The sequence below is a fragment of the Meleagris gallopavo genome, chromosome 2 (genome assembly GCF_000146605.3).
Source record: "Meleagris gallopavo isolate NT-WF06-2002-E0010 breed Aviagen turkey brand Nicholas breeding stock chromosome 2, Turkey_5.1, whole genome shotgun sequence".
Taxonomy (NCBI): Eukaryota; Metazoa; Chordata; class Aves; order Galliformes; family Phasianidae; genus Meleagris; species Meleagris gallopavo.
Window position 1 is genome coordinate 90,888,763 of NC_015012.2, and position 17,250 is coordinate 90,906,012.

The 17,250-nt window shown below is 39.8% G+C and overlaps 2 protein-coding genes across 2 annotated transcripts in view; one reads left to right on the top strand and one right to left on the bottom strand.

The window, feature by feature from the left end:
* SH3YL1 (SH3 and SYLF domain containing 1) overlaps positions 1-11,578 on the bottom strand; it is a 54,170-nt gene extending 42,592 nt beyond the window's left edge. The window contains exon 1 of the mRNA XM_031552256.1: positions 11,398-11,578. Coding sequence (XP_031408116.1) covers positions 11,398-11,578 — 181 coding nt within the window. The remainder of the gene's footprint in view (positions 1-11,397) is intronic.
* Positions 11,579-13,159: 1,581 nt separating this feature from the next.
* Positions 13,160-17,250, top strand: part of ACP1 (acid phosphatase 1) — a gene marked incomplete at its 5' end in the record, with an annotated part of 9,288 nt that continues 5,197 nt past the window's right edge. Inside the window, 2 exons of the mRNA XM_031552257.1 lie at positions 13,160-13,246; positions 13,358-13,471. Coding sequence (XP_031408117.1) covers positions 13,160-13,246; positions 13,358-13,471 — 201 coding nt within the window. The remainder of the gene's footprint in view (positions 13,247-13,357; positions 13,472-17,250) is intronic.

A 17,250-nucleotide genomic window follows, 5' to 3' on the forward strand; every position in this document is an offset into this window, starting at 1 on the left:
CGGCCGGAAGAAGCGGGTGCCATCCGCTTCTTGCCGCGGGCACAGTGCTGCCGCTGTGTAGATCGAGGTTATCGGTAGGGAATAACGGGTGAAACGCGGTGTCGGTAAGCGTGAAGTTGTTGTGGGGACTGAGAGTGCGCTGAGTCATCTGAGTGTGAGCGCGGTGCTGTGAGCAGCTCGGCTAGGAAGAGCAGCCCGGGGGAGGGCGGAAGGCACGTTGTGCGGTGCGGTCCTGGCCGTCATCTGGAGAGCGGCCCACGAAGAGAAGTAAAGACAGCAGGCTTTTGAACTAAATAAATGAATACATGCACGTGCTTGAAGTTGTGGATTACACATCATGAGAAGTTAGGAAAACAGAAGCATGAAGGGATCAGAAAGGGTTTGGTTGCTTTCCTGAAACTCATTACAGTTTGCTGCTGATAAATTGATTATTTCTGCTCCCCTGCAACCAGCCGATAGCTAACCTGACTGCATGGCTGTGCTCTGTTTGGTGTATTCTCAAAGCTTCTACTCCCTGGTGGGGATGGCAAGCTGTGTGCCTCACTGATCTCATGCGGTTCTAACGTTGTCTGTTCCCTGATTGTTTTAGTCTGACATGGTGAGAGGTGATCCCTATAAGTCCTTGATGTTTTGACAGTTTTGTTACAAAAGCACTGGTTGATACTTTTTAAGCTGTTTATCTGTGTAATAAGAGAAAATGAAATGAGTTGAGTAGCAAAGGAAGAGTATACTTTTATGAAATATGTTCTAGTGTTTCCCTTACAGTAAAACCAACCGTAATAATAACCTGGGGAAGAAGTTCTTTAGATAAGAAACGATCGGTTGCTGTATGTTTGGGAGCCTGTGGTCTGGACAAACATCTCTGTGTAAAAACATCTAACGTGCATCCTTCTCTCCAAATAGTGTGCTCTGGAGGCAATGGCATTCATCACGAAACAATTTATATGTATGCATGGGTCTTTACATCCATGATGGTGATTTGCACTGTATCAAGTTCCTAATCTAGCTGAGAAACTGTTATCAATGAAAGGTAGTTTAGATGTGGATTGAACTATGATATTGAATTTGAGCCAAGGATGAAGAAATTACAAAGGACTGATGTTTCTGACACTAATTTTTTAAAATAAATATAAATATCTTTGAATTTCCTCTTCTATGCTCCCAGGTTATTTAAAAAAAACAAAACAAAACCTAATTGTACATGGCATGTGATGTAAGAGCTACTAAACATGAAAAGCACTTTTTTTCTGGTCAAGTACATGTTAAGATTTGAAGGTAATCTGTACCTCCTTCCACTGTAAGTTTGCTTAATATTTTCTAATTATTCTTGGAAACTGATACTCTGATACAGGCATCTTAATAGATTTTTTTTTTCCTCCGACTTTTGATTAGAATAACCTATTGTTGTTGCTGAAAAGAGCACTACTAAATAGGTATCTGGAACTGCATTTACCTGTAGTGGTCTTTGCTTTTTAATGAAGCATATTAATGCAGATGTTCTCCCACATTCAGGGAGAACTGATCCCCAAAAGATCGTGCCTTCATGAAGAAACACATTTTCTTTCTGCATTATTTTGAAAGAAGCCTATTACAGAAGTATCCGTTTACTGTGTTGGGTCTTTTTTTGTAATGAGATAAGCAGTTATTCAATACACAGTAAAATATAATCTAGTTAATGTAGATAATTACATTAATCATAGGAGTTCCTTATCACTAAGAAATAAACTGAGCATCTAGGAGCATATTTAATTACAGTGTATGAAAAGACACCAGGAAATATTTTTCATTCATTTAAGGCAAAGAAATGATTTAAATTGGAGTTGAACAAGAAATTACTTTTCTGTTTTTACACTTATGCAACTTACCTAATTAATGCTTGAGCTCTAGAAATGAACTTAGAATGATGCCATGTTATGTAAGTAAGCCTCTTTCCTGTCTTGTCCACTGTAACGTAAAAGGCTGTATGGGCATCTTAGACTGGGAGCTGGCTTACTGATCTCCGTATGTGGAAGAACAGTTGCTGTATAAATAATAAAACAGAGTGATTTTGGTAGCGTTCTCAAGAAGTTATGTTTGCTGAGAACTATTGAGTGTGAATGTTGCCATCAGAGATTGCATAAAATCTTTTCTAAAATGATATAGTAGATATATTGGCTATGAGAAAACTATGCTATAGTTAGAGCGATTTAAGCTTTCTGGTTCAGTTTTCACAATCCACAGTATTTGCTTTTAAATGTGGCCAATAGGAAAGCAGTAGCTCTTGAAGAGGCACCAAGACATTTATGACACCAAGTTGGCTGGAAGTGTCCTATGTGCCTGGGGGTACCGAGGCCCTTTGAAGGGATTGGACAGGCTGGATAGCTGGGCTGAAGCCAGTGGTATGAGGTTTAACAAGACCAAATGCCAGGTCCTGTGCTTTGGCCACTACAACCCCCTTGTCAGGCTTGGGGCAGAGTTGCTGGAAGACCTGTGTAGAATAAATGGACCTGTGGGTATTGATTGATGCTCGGCTGAACATGAGCCAGTCAGTGTGCCCAGGTGGCCAAGAAGGCCAATAGCATCCTGGCTTACATCAGAAACAGTGTTGCCAGCAGGAACAGGGGAGTGATTGTCCCCCTGTACTCAGCTCTGGTGAGGCTACACCTCGAGTACTGTGTCCAGTTTTGAGCCCCTCACTGCAAGAAAGACTTTGAGGCCCTGGAGCAGATTCAAAGAAGGGCAACAAAGCTGGTGAGGGGTCTGGAGCACAGGCTGAAGGAGGAGCGGCTGAAGGAGCTGGGATTGTTTAGTCTGGGGAAGAGGAGGCTCAGGGGAGACCTTATTGCTCTCTGTAAGTACCTGAAGGGAGGTTGTAGTGAGCTGGGGGGTCGGCCTCTTCTCTTGTGTAACTGGTGATAGGACTAGAGGGAATTGCTTCAAGCTGTGCCAGGGGAGATTTAGGCTGGACGTTAGGAAATACTACTTTTCTGAAAGGATGGTCAGGCAGTGGAATGGGCTGCCCAGGGAGGTGGTGGAGTCACTGACCCTGGAGGTGTTCAAGGAACATTTGGATATTGTGCTGAGGGACATGTTCTAGTGAGTTCTATTGGTGATAGGTGGATGGTTGGACTGGATGATCTTGTAGGTCTTTTCCAACCTTTTCCAACAGATTCGGTGATTCTGTGTTCTTCATAAACAGCTGCCAGAACAAGGGTTCTGACATCAACAGGGGCAAGCTGACAACAAGACATAAATATATTTTTGGAGAAAAAGAGAATGGGAAGCTTTAAGTTTGCCGAGAAAGGCATAATGACCCTGTAAGTAATAACTGAGAATAATTAATCTTGCTACAAGGACAGATGTTTGAAGTGTGAACATTCAGTTAGTTAGCTGATGGCCTGATTACCATGAATCCTGGCAAGTGATATCATTATTGACCTGGATTAAACTGTCTAAACCATTTTTGTCTAGGGACTTTGAGACCTAGCTCTCCTATAAACATCTTTAAGGTATCCTAAGCTAAAATTGAGTTCTACTTAGACTTGTTCAATTGTATGCTGGTGTTCAACTTCTGACAGAAATCTTACTGTGTTTTGGCAGTGAGGGGAATGTGTGGCAGTTAAGTCATTCAGGCATGTAAGGGATGAGTCCTAAGTGACTGTACTGTGAGCTTTAGACAATGCCCCAAGAGACAGTTGAGGCACAGGGAAGAAGCTAGTGTCACTTAATGTAAGTGGTATCTCAGCCACTTCTGGAACTGAAATAAGAGAAGGTCCAGAAACGGTCAAGTCATAGGGAGGGGCCTGGTATCATTTTGATTTGCCTGATGTCTTAACCAATCCTGGAACTGGAGCAATGTTCCAGAAGCCCAGGAATTGGGGATGTGTAAGTAGGGGCTCATGGGATGGACTCTCTCTTCCCCAAACAACCCCTTTTACTGATCTGATCCTGGATCCAAGACTGGTGTTATGTCTCTCTTTCTCTCTTTTCTTCTCTTGAAGTTGCTGAGACAAGGCTTACTTTGATTTCCCATACAACCACAGAGCTTAGGCAGATGTAGCTGTGAGAAGGCCAGTGTCAGAACAGGATAACTGTTCTGTAGAAACCTCCCATTCTACTTGATGTTTATGCATGGACCTTGAGTGCTACCTTAATCCATTTTGAGGAAATATGCAAATCTCAGTCAGTCTCCCCTCCCCACAGGTGGGATGTGATATATTAGTTGGTGTCACAGACAGGATCGCCTCAGTGTTGAAAGGTATCCCTTAGCACCAACACTCTTCCCAGTAGTTGTGAGTGAAGAGAGCTGGGAATTGGCTTCTCAGCTATAAGCCGGGAGAGGTACAGGCAGTGGGAAGCTGTGGCTGCCCAGGAAATGGTAGTGCTTAACTGCTCCCCTGTTTTTGAAAAATTGAAGTAATACGATGTTTGCCTCACCTCCTTAGGAATAGCATGGGCCCATATTTATATTCAAGGCCAGGCTGGATGTGGCTCTGGGCAGCCTGGTCTAGTGGTTGGTGACCCTGCACCTAGCAGGGGGGTTGAAACTAGATGATCATTGTGGTCCTTTTCAATCCAGGCCATTCTATGAGTCTATATGATTCTGTGATATTATTAGACACGATCCAAATGTTGTGGCAGATAGGATTACAACGCATGTGAAAGAATGAAAAGTGTGGCCAGAAAAAGGAAAAGCCGTAGTGTATACTGCATTGGGAGCAGCATTATTGAAGGCCTGGAAGGGGAGGTACTGATAACAAACTACTGTTAAATCCTTGCAAGAACAAATAAAAACCCAGCAGAGCCAACTAACCACTGAATGTAATACCACTCAGCAACTCCCTGTGGCTCTGTCATATGCATTGGACAGATGAAATTTTTCAGTCCAAATTAGAGGAAGGGAGCTCCAAGTAGGACAGACCTCGATTCTGTTCCAGATAGTGAATAAGAATTTTCAAGCCTTGATAAATCAATTGACAAATGGAGGTTGGATTTAAAGCCTGTATGCCCAATTAAGTAGTTTAAAATGAGTTGGGAGATATTTTATCCTGAGAATGCAGAAGCAGTGATGAGGCTGTTAATTAAAATGGAGACTACTGATAATGGCCAAAGTAGGAGACGCCTGCACGTTATTACCTGAATGGTGCTATTCATGTTGGCTGGAATTTTGAAAACCTGGGAAAAATACACTAGCTTGAGACTGAGGTAGAAGGTGTCACTGACCAGTAGTGATTGAGTTTTATTAGCAGAGGGTGAGGCTTGGGGCCTGGAATTTTCTTAACTACTGATGACCCAGCAGAGCTGTGGTCTTCAACAGGATGAGTTGCCTATGGGGCAGGAGGATTGGACCCCTTAGAAAGAGGGATCCAGCGTGTACTGAGACCTCAACTATAAACTTTGACCAGAAGTTTGCAGAAGGCAGCTTGTGTTCATTTAATACGTGATGGATGTTCAGTCTGTCAGCAGCCTTCCCAGATGTTATCAGTTGTTAATCCCAATGGAATGACTCTCCTGAGTTGAGGTCTACCTGATTATTTGAAATTATATGCAATATAGTTACAAGACCGTTTGTGGGATGCATTTGCTCAGTGAGGAGGGAGATGGGGCCCAACAAGGAGAACCTGTGACATGTGGAGAAATACCCTAAGAGTTAATAAATTATGGTGGGAGAGTGTGTTTTAGGGGTGGAGTTACTATTTCTAACCTTGCCATCAGAAGAGTAGAACAACAGGAAAACTGTCCCCCTCCCTATCCTCTGGGTGCAAGGAGAAGTATATTATGGGCTGAAAGAATGGAGAAAGGGGTCCCTCAAGATTTCATCCCTGTCTACAGCAGCATTAGAAAGCCTTATCTGAGTATGGCAAGGTAAACGACAGTGCACCCAAGCAGTGAGCAGAACCCCTTGTGGAAAGTAGAAGGAAGGAGCCCTGACTAAATGATGTAACATTAACTGCCTTTGAGATGCCTACTGCATGTGAAAAGGACTTATCTTAGGATGGGAAACAAGGTTTGCTGTCCCCAGTAAGTGAGCTGGGGATCAGCTGTTGAATTCACAATTCACTTACAGAGCCTCACAGAAAGTGATGAGGGAGACTTGCTGATTACTTTTCCCCTTGGTCTCCTTAAAACCTCAGTTAATGTTTCTAGTAGGCAGGGATTATCAAGTATTAGCATTTAGGACTGATGTCGATAACTGCAATGGCGTAGTTGCTCATAAAAAAAACAGATAAGCATTACAGATGTATTTGTGAATTCTGAACCTCAATTGACTGCTCAGGTTAAATGTTGGTTGCCTGGAGATGAAACCGCAACTGACACTATTATGATATTAGGAGCTTTGCTGACAAACATCCTGGGGCGTGTGTGGTTAGAATGGAAGGAAAGCAGTGGATATTTGATCTCTCCACCGCATCTATGCAACTGCTCCAAAATGCACCCAAATTGCTCTCCTCTAAGATAGTGAATGTACAACCATACCCCCTTCCTCTGAAAGCATAAGGAGAGTCACCCCAGTGATACCAGAATTAAGGGAAAAGGAAGTAATTGTCCCAGTGCACACTGCCTACAGTTCCCTGGTATGGCTGGTCCTTAAACATAATGGGAAATAGTGACTGGCCATTGATTAATGCAGGCTGAATGCTAATGCAGGCCCCTTAACTGCCATGGTACTTAGCATAGCCAAACTGGTTGTAACCATACAGGAGCAAGCTCATCAGCTTCTAGCAACCATTGGTGTGAAATATGTGGGTTTTTTGTTCCACTTATGGGAAGCAGATAGAGAGCATCTTGCCTTCACCTGGGAAGGCATGTAATTTACTTTTACATGTCTCCTTCAGGGATATTGCCATTTGCCAAGTGTGGCTCACAATGCATTATCACAAAAACTTGTACAAATTACTCACAAAAGAGGAAATCTGAGTATACCAGTGTATGGATGATATATTGTTCAGGAGTCCAACTGAAGTAGTACTTCAAATTCCAACAGACGGTAGAACTTCTATCTTCGGAAGTAAAGTTTTTTGGCATCTGATGGAGGGGAGGAACAATATGTTCCCTTTGAACAGGTGAAAATGATGAAAAATAAGAAAGAGTTACTGCATGCTCAAGGCTTATTAGTATTTTGGAGGACACATGAGATTTTTCCATCATAGCCTATTCCTTATCTGATTTAACTTCTACAAGTGCCAGCTGGGAATGAACCTCCATTCACGAGGAGGCCTTAAAGTTGATAACTGTTGAAGCAGAGTATACCAGGCTCTTGAGCCATTACACCCAACTGATCTGTTCCACATTATTGATTGCAAAACTCCATTTAGATCATCAAACACATATGTGGCAGAGTGAGCCTGCAGGCCTTTTGGGTTCTATTCACATCTTCAAAGATGGAGAGAAACATTATTCAGACTGGGAAAAGGACATTTTGTGGTTAACCTAGTGATACAGAAAGATCATATTGCAATAGTCCGTAATTTTTAGATGACCTTCTAAGGTCTTAAAATCAGTTGAGATAACGTCACAACTAACCCAGACTCAGGCAGTCTGGCAGGCAACAAGCGATAATACTATCAGGAGTTTGAAATTGTGGTTTAGCTATTTGCCTGAAGGTAAGTCCATTCAGTTGGATAACAGAAGCATCTTTACTGTGCAGTGGTTCAAGAGTGGGCACAGGATGAAGGGACCCAGTGAATTTTGTGTACTCCATGCTATCTCCAGGCATACACGGTGGTATTGTTGAATGTACTAGTGGCTTCTTGAAACTGGTTTTAAGGTCCCTTGAGCCTAGATGTGTACAGCAGGTGACCAACACAATAACAAAGGTTAACAGCCATTGTGGAGTTAATGGCTGCCTGTGCCTCGTTGCATTCTGCCCTAAAACCCCATCCCTGCATCCTGGGAAAGGAAAACATTATCCTAATGGACGTGCCAATGGTAGTACCACTGACCTTAAGAACTCCCCTTAATCTTTATGCTTGAGTTGCCACTGATGCACATGGGAAGGACCGTTGGGTCCTTACCTGAAGGCATGTTCCATCTTTTAAACCATTTGCTTTTAATATATTACCTATCTTTCAGGTTGATAGAAACCTGTTGTGGGACTTACATTTTCTGTCATTGAATGGATTGGCTTAATTTTATTTGGCTTTTTTTTTTGTAGTTTACTAAGGAAAAATTGATTGAAAAATTTGCTTTTTCACAGTTAGCATTGGAATAATAGGATCGCTGGGGGAATCTTCCAGCCTAGCTTGGGAATTGATACAAGGATTTATGCGTATCTGGAATTACACAAATCAAGGGATATGTGTTGCCCTCCCTGATTCCATGTTTGAAGGTATTAAATTCACTCTGATTTGGGTAAATTTTGGGGGGGTATTGACAAAAGAACTGGATAATCTTAACAGAGGGAAACGCTGCACGGGAAGTGGTCACATCCCCTTTTCTTAATCAGAAGGAAGGGCAGCCGTGGGTGAGAAACGAGACCTGGGTAAAGCGTGAAAGAGCCTTGTATCAAATCCCAAGCAATTCTGCTTGGAATCAGTTATAGAATCAAACGTGTTATCGATCACTGATAGTTAACTTGACCGTAATGTGGGAAAATACCACCTCTATTCCTTGCACCATTGTGCCATGGTGGGGTTCTCCTCATGAGGGTAGATACTTTGAATACGAATATAATTTACACTGGGATGCAAACTGGTGTATACAAATTCCTAGCAGGCCAGGTACCACGCACCCCATCAATCATACCAAGTATGAATGGGTCTGGTCCCTGAAACAAATACTTGACTTAAAAAGCCCTCTGTCATCAACTTCTATTCTCTTCAGTGGAGAAAACCTTCACTGAGAAGTTGAAAAGGGTGACTGTATGGACAATATTGCTTTGCTTCCCACTGGAGAAAAACTATGCTGGAAACTGGATCATAAGTGAGGGAGTGTTCCTCAAAATAATGAAAAACCAGAGGTATCCCTGCTAAATTGTTCCCGTATGTTAAATTGTTCAACAGGCACAGGTGACCTTCTAGAAACTTGGTACATTCCAGAAATAAGAACCTTCATTTGAGATATGTGTATTTGTTGGGAATACCCTAATTATGGTTATCAGAAGAAAGATGACCAATGTAATGACTCTTTTATAGACCTGAAAACTGCACTATCCTGTGGCATTCCAGTCACACATGGCCCAGACCAACAAAAGAGCTGGACCACTGATGAAGTGCAGCAGGAAGTGCCCGAGGGAGACCTGTACCAATGCACCACAGGCAAAGTATCTGGCCCCGCAGACTCAGCCCCAGATTGTGGATGGCATTGCTGCTGAAATCTTTTGGACTCATGGGGAAGGGAAGATGGCTCATAAATACCGATCTTATAATGTTGTGTGGATTTTTGTTTCTAATGGTAGGCCCTGCAGTCACTCCCAGAAAACTGCACAGCTTAGTCAGACGTAATTGTGAGCGGGCCACTGCCGAATAACTGTTCCATAGAAATCACCCATGAAAGTTCACTTATGGTTCTTGACTGTTATTTTACCTTAATCCATACTGAGGCGTTTTGCCAGTCTTAGTCACTCTCCTGTCCCCACATATAGAACGTGACAGAGTAGCTGTATATTTACATATCCAATTGAACGTGAAGTGTCTTCAGGTAGACTTGAGCACAAATAAGACACAGGGAACCCTGAAATTCAGACAGGAATTTGAGTACGTAGCGGCAGAGAGTAGTTAAATTTTAGATGCTTGCTGATGAAGGGGACAGATGGTAAGTTACTGAATGATGCAAATTACAGTAGGAAGCAGTATGATAGTGACTTAGGTGAACTGACCATGCTGGGAGTTGAAAGCATGTTTTTAAATGTGAGAGAATGAAAGCTGGTAAAACTTTCTCCTTTGTTATTCCCTCTGCTGTTTCTAACAGAAGAGAGGAGCATCTGTTGTCATTTGGGAAGACAAAGAGTGTGAAAGAGTTAGAGAGCTGAATAATGAACAATGAAAATACGAAACAGATTGGAAGACTGAGTGGATGACAAGATCAGCAGTATGTGGAGATGAGCTGTGAACCTGAGCCTGAAAGGCAATTGGGTTGTCTTTCATGTTGAGATAAATGACACTTATATTTCTGTTCAGGAGTAAATCAAGAATAATGCATGGTCTGGAATAAGAACTCAGATACCCAACATTGGTTTTGATAACCATCGTAGACCTCTTGTTTCTAGAAAATGAGTGAGAAAGCATGACTATAAAGGTGTTCAACAAAAGGTTCCACTACTGATTGTGCAATTGAAGTTAGTTAGCTAGTTAATTAATTAGGACTAGTAATGTTATGTTAATTATTAATAAAGTATTAAGTGTAATAATGAAGTTTACTGTTCATTCAGAGTTGTGTAATATTATTCACACAGAGAATAATGTACAGGAAGTAGATGGCCTCAACAGCTGGTGTAATGGAAACAGAATTTAAGTTTAGAAACAAGACTTAAAGGTAGTTTGAAGGAAGAGAAAAAAGACAGGCAAATTAGAAGTATGAGATTGCGATCATAAATTTGATGAATGAAGGAGCCATATATGGTCATAGGAAGTCATCTTAGGTTATTTTCAAAAGAGCTATATAAATATTTTGGAACTTTTTTTGTAAATTTTTTCCTGGAATATATCCTTTGGTTTTATTTGTGAGTATTCAGGAATTCAGAATTCAAATTTATTGAATTTAAATAAATTGGCTTAACTGTAGTGATTAGGTAAGGCTAAATTCATTTCTTAAGGAAACTAGAAGCTTGGTTAGTTTAGCTTAACTGTGCTTGACAAGGGTTCTGTATCTGTTGAAGGAAAGGAAGATTTTTAAGTTACAGGGTGATGTTAACCAAGATCAGATAAGCATTGACTTCCATGAATAAATACTAAGTGGGAATTTGAATGTTTCTCGTTACTCACAAGAAATGAGTTTCTGGAGTATCCTTTAAGATAGGCAATGCTTTTAAAAGAGAGCCTGATGATTTAATGAGAGAAGTGATGCTGTAAATGCCTGCGATATGAGAGGACTAGACTCACTGGCTTGAAGGTTCTTTTCTTTCTTATGATGTATATTACACATTCTATCTGTTTCCTATTAAAATGATACTATTTAATTCATTCAATTAAAGAAGCAATTTTTAACTTACTACGTTCCTTAACATTTTTTATAATAAATATTAATATCTTGTCTCATTTTATGAATAAAAATCTTTTTCCTCTTTTATTTATTCTTTCAAAACCTATTTTTTAGTTTCTTTGAGTAAACTAGTTTCAAGTAAAGGAAATAGTATGTTTTCTCCTGGAAAAAGATCTGCTGCCATCAAAATTCATTTTGTGTTGCAGCACAGTTGTTTTCCCAGTGGTTAGCCAGTTGCTTTTGCCCATTTAATGATTTGATGTTCTCTGAAACTCATACCTATGTGACTCGTTTCCCCACTTGTTTTTTCAGTAGTTGGCATGATTGACAGCAACTTATTAAATGCTCGGACCATAGCAGTTTCTTCCTCTTCAGCAGTGAAATCTTTAGTTTGATATTTTGCTAAGTACTTGGTCTGTGAATGTCTTGCTGCCAGCAATTTAGTTCTATCTGTGGGCATTTCATTACTGTTTGAAATCTGGAAAGAATTTCATTTGTAGCAGAATGGTGATCTTGGTGATTTTTTTTTTAAAGATGTAGAATTGACTTCTGCCATTTGTGGTATTTTATACTTATCAAAAATCAGAAGTGAATAAAGTCATACGTTCTGTTTGGTGGAAAGTGGAGGTTCGTATTGTGCATGTGGATAATGCGTCAGCTATAAATGTTTCTCATGTGAAAGGAGAATAGATATAGGATGAAAAGATGCTGACGGTTTGAGTGACAGTTTAGTAGATTTATTTATTTGCTGTTGAGGTATTTGTAGTTGTTTTTTTTTTTTTTCCCCAAAGAGTATATATTTTTGCATGCAGGTCCAGAAGATTGACCTTGAATGCATGACCTAGTTATATACAGGTTTAGCAGTGGAGCAGAAATACTATAGACCTATTATTTCTAGTTCTTAATTGGCACTATTCACTGTTGAAATAGATCTTGCTGAAAATGTCAGATCAAGTGGCTAGTGTAGTCGGAGGCTGTTTGAAGGCAAGACTCATTATGTATTTATACAGTAAACAACCTTGACTGTTGGCTGATTGATGGTACTTCAGCTTTGCTATCAGTTACTTTTCATTACTAATCAGCCATATTTTGGACCCCAAAACCCACAAACATCTGGAATACTTCTTTTCCTGAATGTTCATAAACATAGGGATCTTACTAATGTTTGTAAATGTCTTAAGTGTGGGAGGCAAAGAGACATGGCCAACCTCTTTTCAGTGGTTTTTGGGGACAGGACAAGGGGAAATGATAAACTGAAGCATAGGAAGTTCTGCACCAATATGGCAAAAGAACTTCTTCACGGTGAGTGTGATGGAGCACTGGAATATGCTGCCCAGGGGGTTGTGGAGTCCCCTTCTCTGGAGATATTCAAGACCTACCTGACGCCCCTACCTGTGCAGCCTGCTGTAGGGGCCTGCTTTGGCAGGAGGGTTGAACTTGATGATTTCTGGAGGTCCCTTCCAACCTCTGCAGTTCTGTGATTCAGTTCTGTGTAATTGAATTCTCTTCTGAGGTTGGGGAGTTGGTGTGCTCTTAGTATTTGGAAGCTATTTTTGATAAGGGTACATTTTGACATACAGTTACTTCCCTTCAGTGATCAGGATGCACGCGCATTGTTCAGCCTTTGCTCTATGTTGGTTCCATAGTAGTGTTTTGGAATTGTCCAAAAGTTTTCTGTTAGTAGGTAGGTAATAATGTAAATACTCGAGGCAAGTATTTATAGAGTAAAGCATTAGCTGAAATTTACTAGCATGTAGGAAGAATATTTGCTCCCATTTAACATTTGTAATTTTTCTTGATCTTTCCCAATCAGGGAGCCTTTGTATGGGAAGAGTTGCCTTCCTACTTATTTTAGCAAATTGTACATTCTCATTTAATAATATGCATTTCAGGACACAGATGGATATTGCGTTTCCACTTTTGCAGAATCTTCTGGGTTGTAATAAGCAATCCACATTCTATCCAAATAAAAAAAAATACTTTCATCTGAGCTGTGCTGACAAGTCCACACAATTACTGAAATTGTTTTTAACTTTGATTTCCTGTTTCTGTAGGAAACATATGCCGCTCTCCAATAGCTGAAGCAGTTTTTAGAAAACTTGTAACTGATGAAAAAGTTGAAAATAAGGTAAGCTGTTTATTTCTGTTCCTGCCTATGAAATAACTGTATTCTATCCAGTTAGTACAAATGTAAGAAGTGAGAAAGGAAACATAAAAACATAAATTTGTTTTTCTGTAGTGGAGGATAGACAGTGCAGCGACATCTACCTATGAAATAGGAAACCCTCCTGACTATCGAGGACAGACTTGCATGAAGAAGCATGGCATTACCATGAATCATATTGCCAGGCAGGTACTGTACTTTAATTTTCTTTAAATGTGTGTATGTATTTGTTTTGTTCTTGCAGTGGATGACAGACAGTGCTGCTGTTTCAGACTGGAACGTGGGGCGCTCCCCAGATACAAGGGCTTTAAGCTGTCTAAGAAATCATGGCATTGAGACAGCACATAAAGCACGACAGGTAGAAGAGAGTGTATTTTCTTTCTTGTTCATACCCATGCTTTGTTTAGCCCTGACCATTATATTCACAGAAGTAATTTGACCAGTGCATAGATAAGCATCAAATAATAAATGCTGTATGCAGTTTTTCAAAGAACTCTAAAGGTGCCTAAATCTTCCAGTTGAGGTTAGTTCTTGTTGTTAAGTTTGATTGCAAGTATAACTGGGAAGCATTGGAACGCTTCCTCTGTTAATATTCCTACCTTCAGATGTTTAGTATTTGGGGCGTTTTTCAAAACATTTGTTGAATACTCTTTTAAAATGGACTTAATCTAGTAATCTGTGATGCTTTTTTCTGCAAGGAGTTAAATTTTTATGTAGCAGGCCCAAAAAGATGTAGAGTACCTGTTTCCCATCACAAAAATATTCTATTCTTGAATTAAAATCTGTAGAGTCCCAAATCAGGACTAAGGCACTCAGACCCAAGATTAATAAATAATACTGTTGGTTTTATCTCCAGAGATAAACATACCTAAACATACCCTTGAAACATTCTTAAGTCAGAGACAGGTTTCTTAGTGAAATCCTCTAACTTTTACCGAAGTTCATCTCAGTTTTCACTAACAACAAAAAAAAGAGTGTATTTCCACTATGATTCTGGTGGGAAATAAAGGAGGAAATAAATGTGTCTGCATCTATGTAAATCATTCAGACACTAAAATAAATGCACATAACTTACTTCAGTTAACTACTCTCTGGATGTGGGATATTCCTCAAGGGCTTGACCTTTAGTTAGTTTGAGATTATGCCACTGGTTCTTCTCCTGATGAAAAGATCAAGTAGTTTTGTCATTCTCTTTCGTTTCTGATTCCTGCAGAATTTTACCAGACTTTGTAAGGTCATATTTACTTTCTTCACTTTCAAAAACTGCATGTTCTTTAACTTTTTTTAAAAAAATTCTCTCAATTAGTCTGTTGCTTTCTGCCGACCTTTCCCGATGCTAATCTCTATTACATAACAATGCAAACAGGAACGAGCACAGTACAGCTCCAGATATTTAAGCCTTTTCTATTAAAAAAATTACTAGGAAAAGTCTGTTGTTGTGATCCTCTGGTGGTTCTGCATTTGCTATTTATCAGTGCTTACAAACAGCATTATTTGTCATTATGCAAGCTAAATGGTACTCAGGCTAATCACTGACTATTTCAGTCACTGTCGCATAACTTGTTTGTTTTTTTAAAAGATGAGCCTTGGAAATTTGAGAATTGGATAGTTAAGCTATAGCAAAGTGTCCAAAAGCATCTGGTCATTTTCCTTGAAACAACTCTATATACCCTCCTTTGGCTGAGAAAGAATGAAAGCACCTTAGTGAAGATAATTGATAATATGTACATTTGGCTAATGAAAAGATTTCAGTAGATGAATCTGAAATGTTAAAATGCATAGGGAGAGGGAATTAAAAAGAATGAGACAATAAATTGAAAGAATAACAGGATGAAAACATAAAATCATCCCAGCACAAGCAGCTTGATTTTATTTTATTTTTAAGTGAAAGAAGTTCTTGAACTGCACGTAGCTGTTCACGTACTGATGTTAACTATCTAATTCCAGTATTTTTTTCAAACTTTTGTCGAATGGTCTCTATTGATACTGCAAACACGGTGGACCTGACATGGTCTCATAGTACCTCCAGAGTGGGACTGAACAGCATGACTTTGCAGAATCATCAGGCTAGTAGAAGCAGAAGTGTATTTGTTCTCTAGCAGGGACAAACTCAAGGATAGAGATTCTGTATGATTTTGTAGCTTCAGAGCAGATTGAGAAAGGTTTAATCCAGGAGCTGCAGAAATAGAAAGGAGGGATTTTTCTTCCGTTGTCTTATAAATACTGTCATAAGATGATGACCTGAGTGAGCTATCTTCTTCATTCCTGTAGAAAACTGTTACCCAGTGGAAAGCAATTCCTGTGCATAATTATGATAATCATTATGATTATCATCTTCTATACAAAACTCACATATGTGCTACAAGAATCAATATTCAGAAGATAGAATGTTAACTTGGTTGCATCCTGCAATCATATACAGCAACTGTTCCAGTGAATTTTAAATGAAAGAGTAAATATATGTATAAAATACATAAAAAAATATGTCAAGATAAAAATGTTTGTTAATGTCTTAGTTTTTGGTAGCTTGCTGTATGTTTATGCACCCACTGAAAGTCTAAGCCTTCATGCACAGAACAGAAGTGCATTAATCCGTTTAACTTCTGTTCGTGCTGAGGCCAAAATTGATTTCAGTATGACTCATATTGAGCATTTGCCTTAAATGTGAAATTGAGATTAGAGGAAAGTTGCATTAAACATTGTTTCACAACGGGATAAATTTGAGGACTGCTGCATCTCTTTGGTTTAGATAGACTAAAGGAGATTACTACCCTGCTGTAAATGAAGGCAAATGCTTATCAGAAATTAGAATGACTATGTGTTTGCCTGTTGATGGTCTTTAATAATGGTTATATACTTTTCTTTAATGTAAAATTCGTAAAATTCCTCTGTTCTGTATAGTTGACTGCTTGAGCTCTTCATTACTCCTCAGAATGCGCATTCATTTTTATGTCCTTTAGATTCTTCCCCTGAAATGGTAGTTTTCATAATATCTGATATCTGCTCAAGAGCACAATCTAACCAATAATCCTGTGTCCAGGGGTGCACTTGGATTTGTGTTAATGCTGGTTCATAGGGTAATAACTGTCATATTGTCAAAGTACAGAGAGGTTGTGGGAAATGTGGCAGATGTATTTTTTTGTTTCCACTTTGTTTTTTTATTTTTTCCCTGTCTGCGCAACAAAGAAATCTATGCCTACTTATTTTTGCAGGGGCCAGTGTTTAGCTCTGTGGAGCAAGCAGGAGAAGCTTGTAGAGGTTCTGGTAGAGTTACCAGGAAAACAGAGCTATTTCCACTGTAAAAATATGTTTATAGGTCAAAGGCACTGCATGAATACAGCAAATATTTTTACAGTGAAAATAAACAAGTCTGCATTAGTTTTCATGATTAACTATTTTCACAAGTTTCCCCCTCTTACATCCCCCTCACCCCATGTGAAGTGCTTCCTTTATGGTCTTAGTCTAGTGATAATTTCTGTAAGTTTTCTGTTACTTTCTGTTATGAAAGTGTTTTTTCTGCTGTATATTTTTGGAAGTTAGAACTCTGGTTTCCGGGGCAATGCACCTGTTCTCTTACTTACTCTTTTTTCTAGGGCATCATTCCCAAAGACACCTGTTAGACAAAACAGAAGAAGCCTTTCAAATTTAATCATAGGATGGCTTAAGTTGGAAGGGACCTCAAAGATCATCTCGTTCCAGCCCCCCTACTGTGGGCAGGGTTGCCAGCCACCAATTTCATCTTTCATATTTAATGTGAACTCACTGTAGGTTTTATTTGATTTATTCTGATTATCAAAGAATCATAGAATGGCCTGGGTTGGAAGGGATCTCAAGGATCATGAATCTCCAATCCCCCCAACCACAGGCAATTTAACACTAGACCAGGCTGCCCAGACGCCCCCATCCCAACCTGGCCTTGAACCACCTCCAGGGACCAGGGCATTCACAGCCTTGCTGGGCAGCCTGTT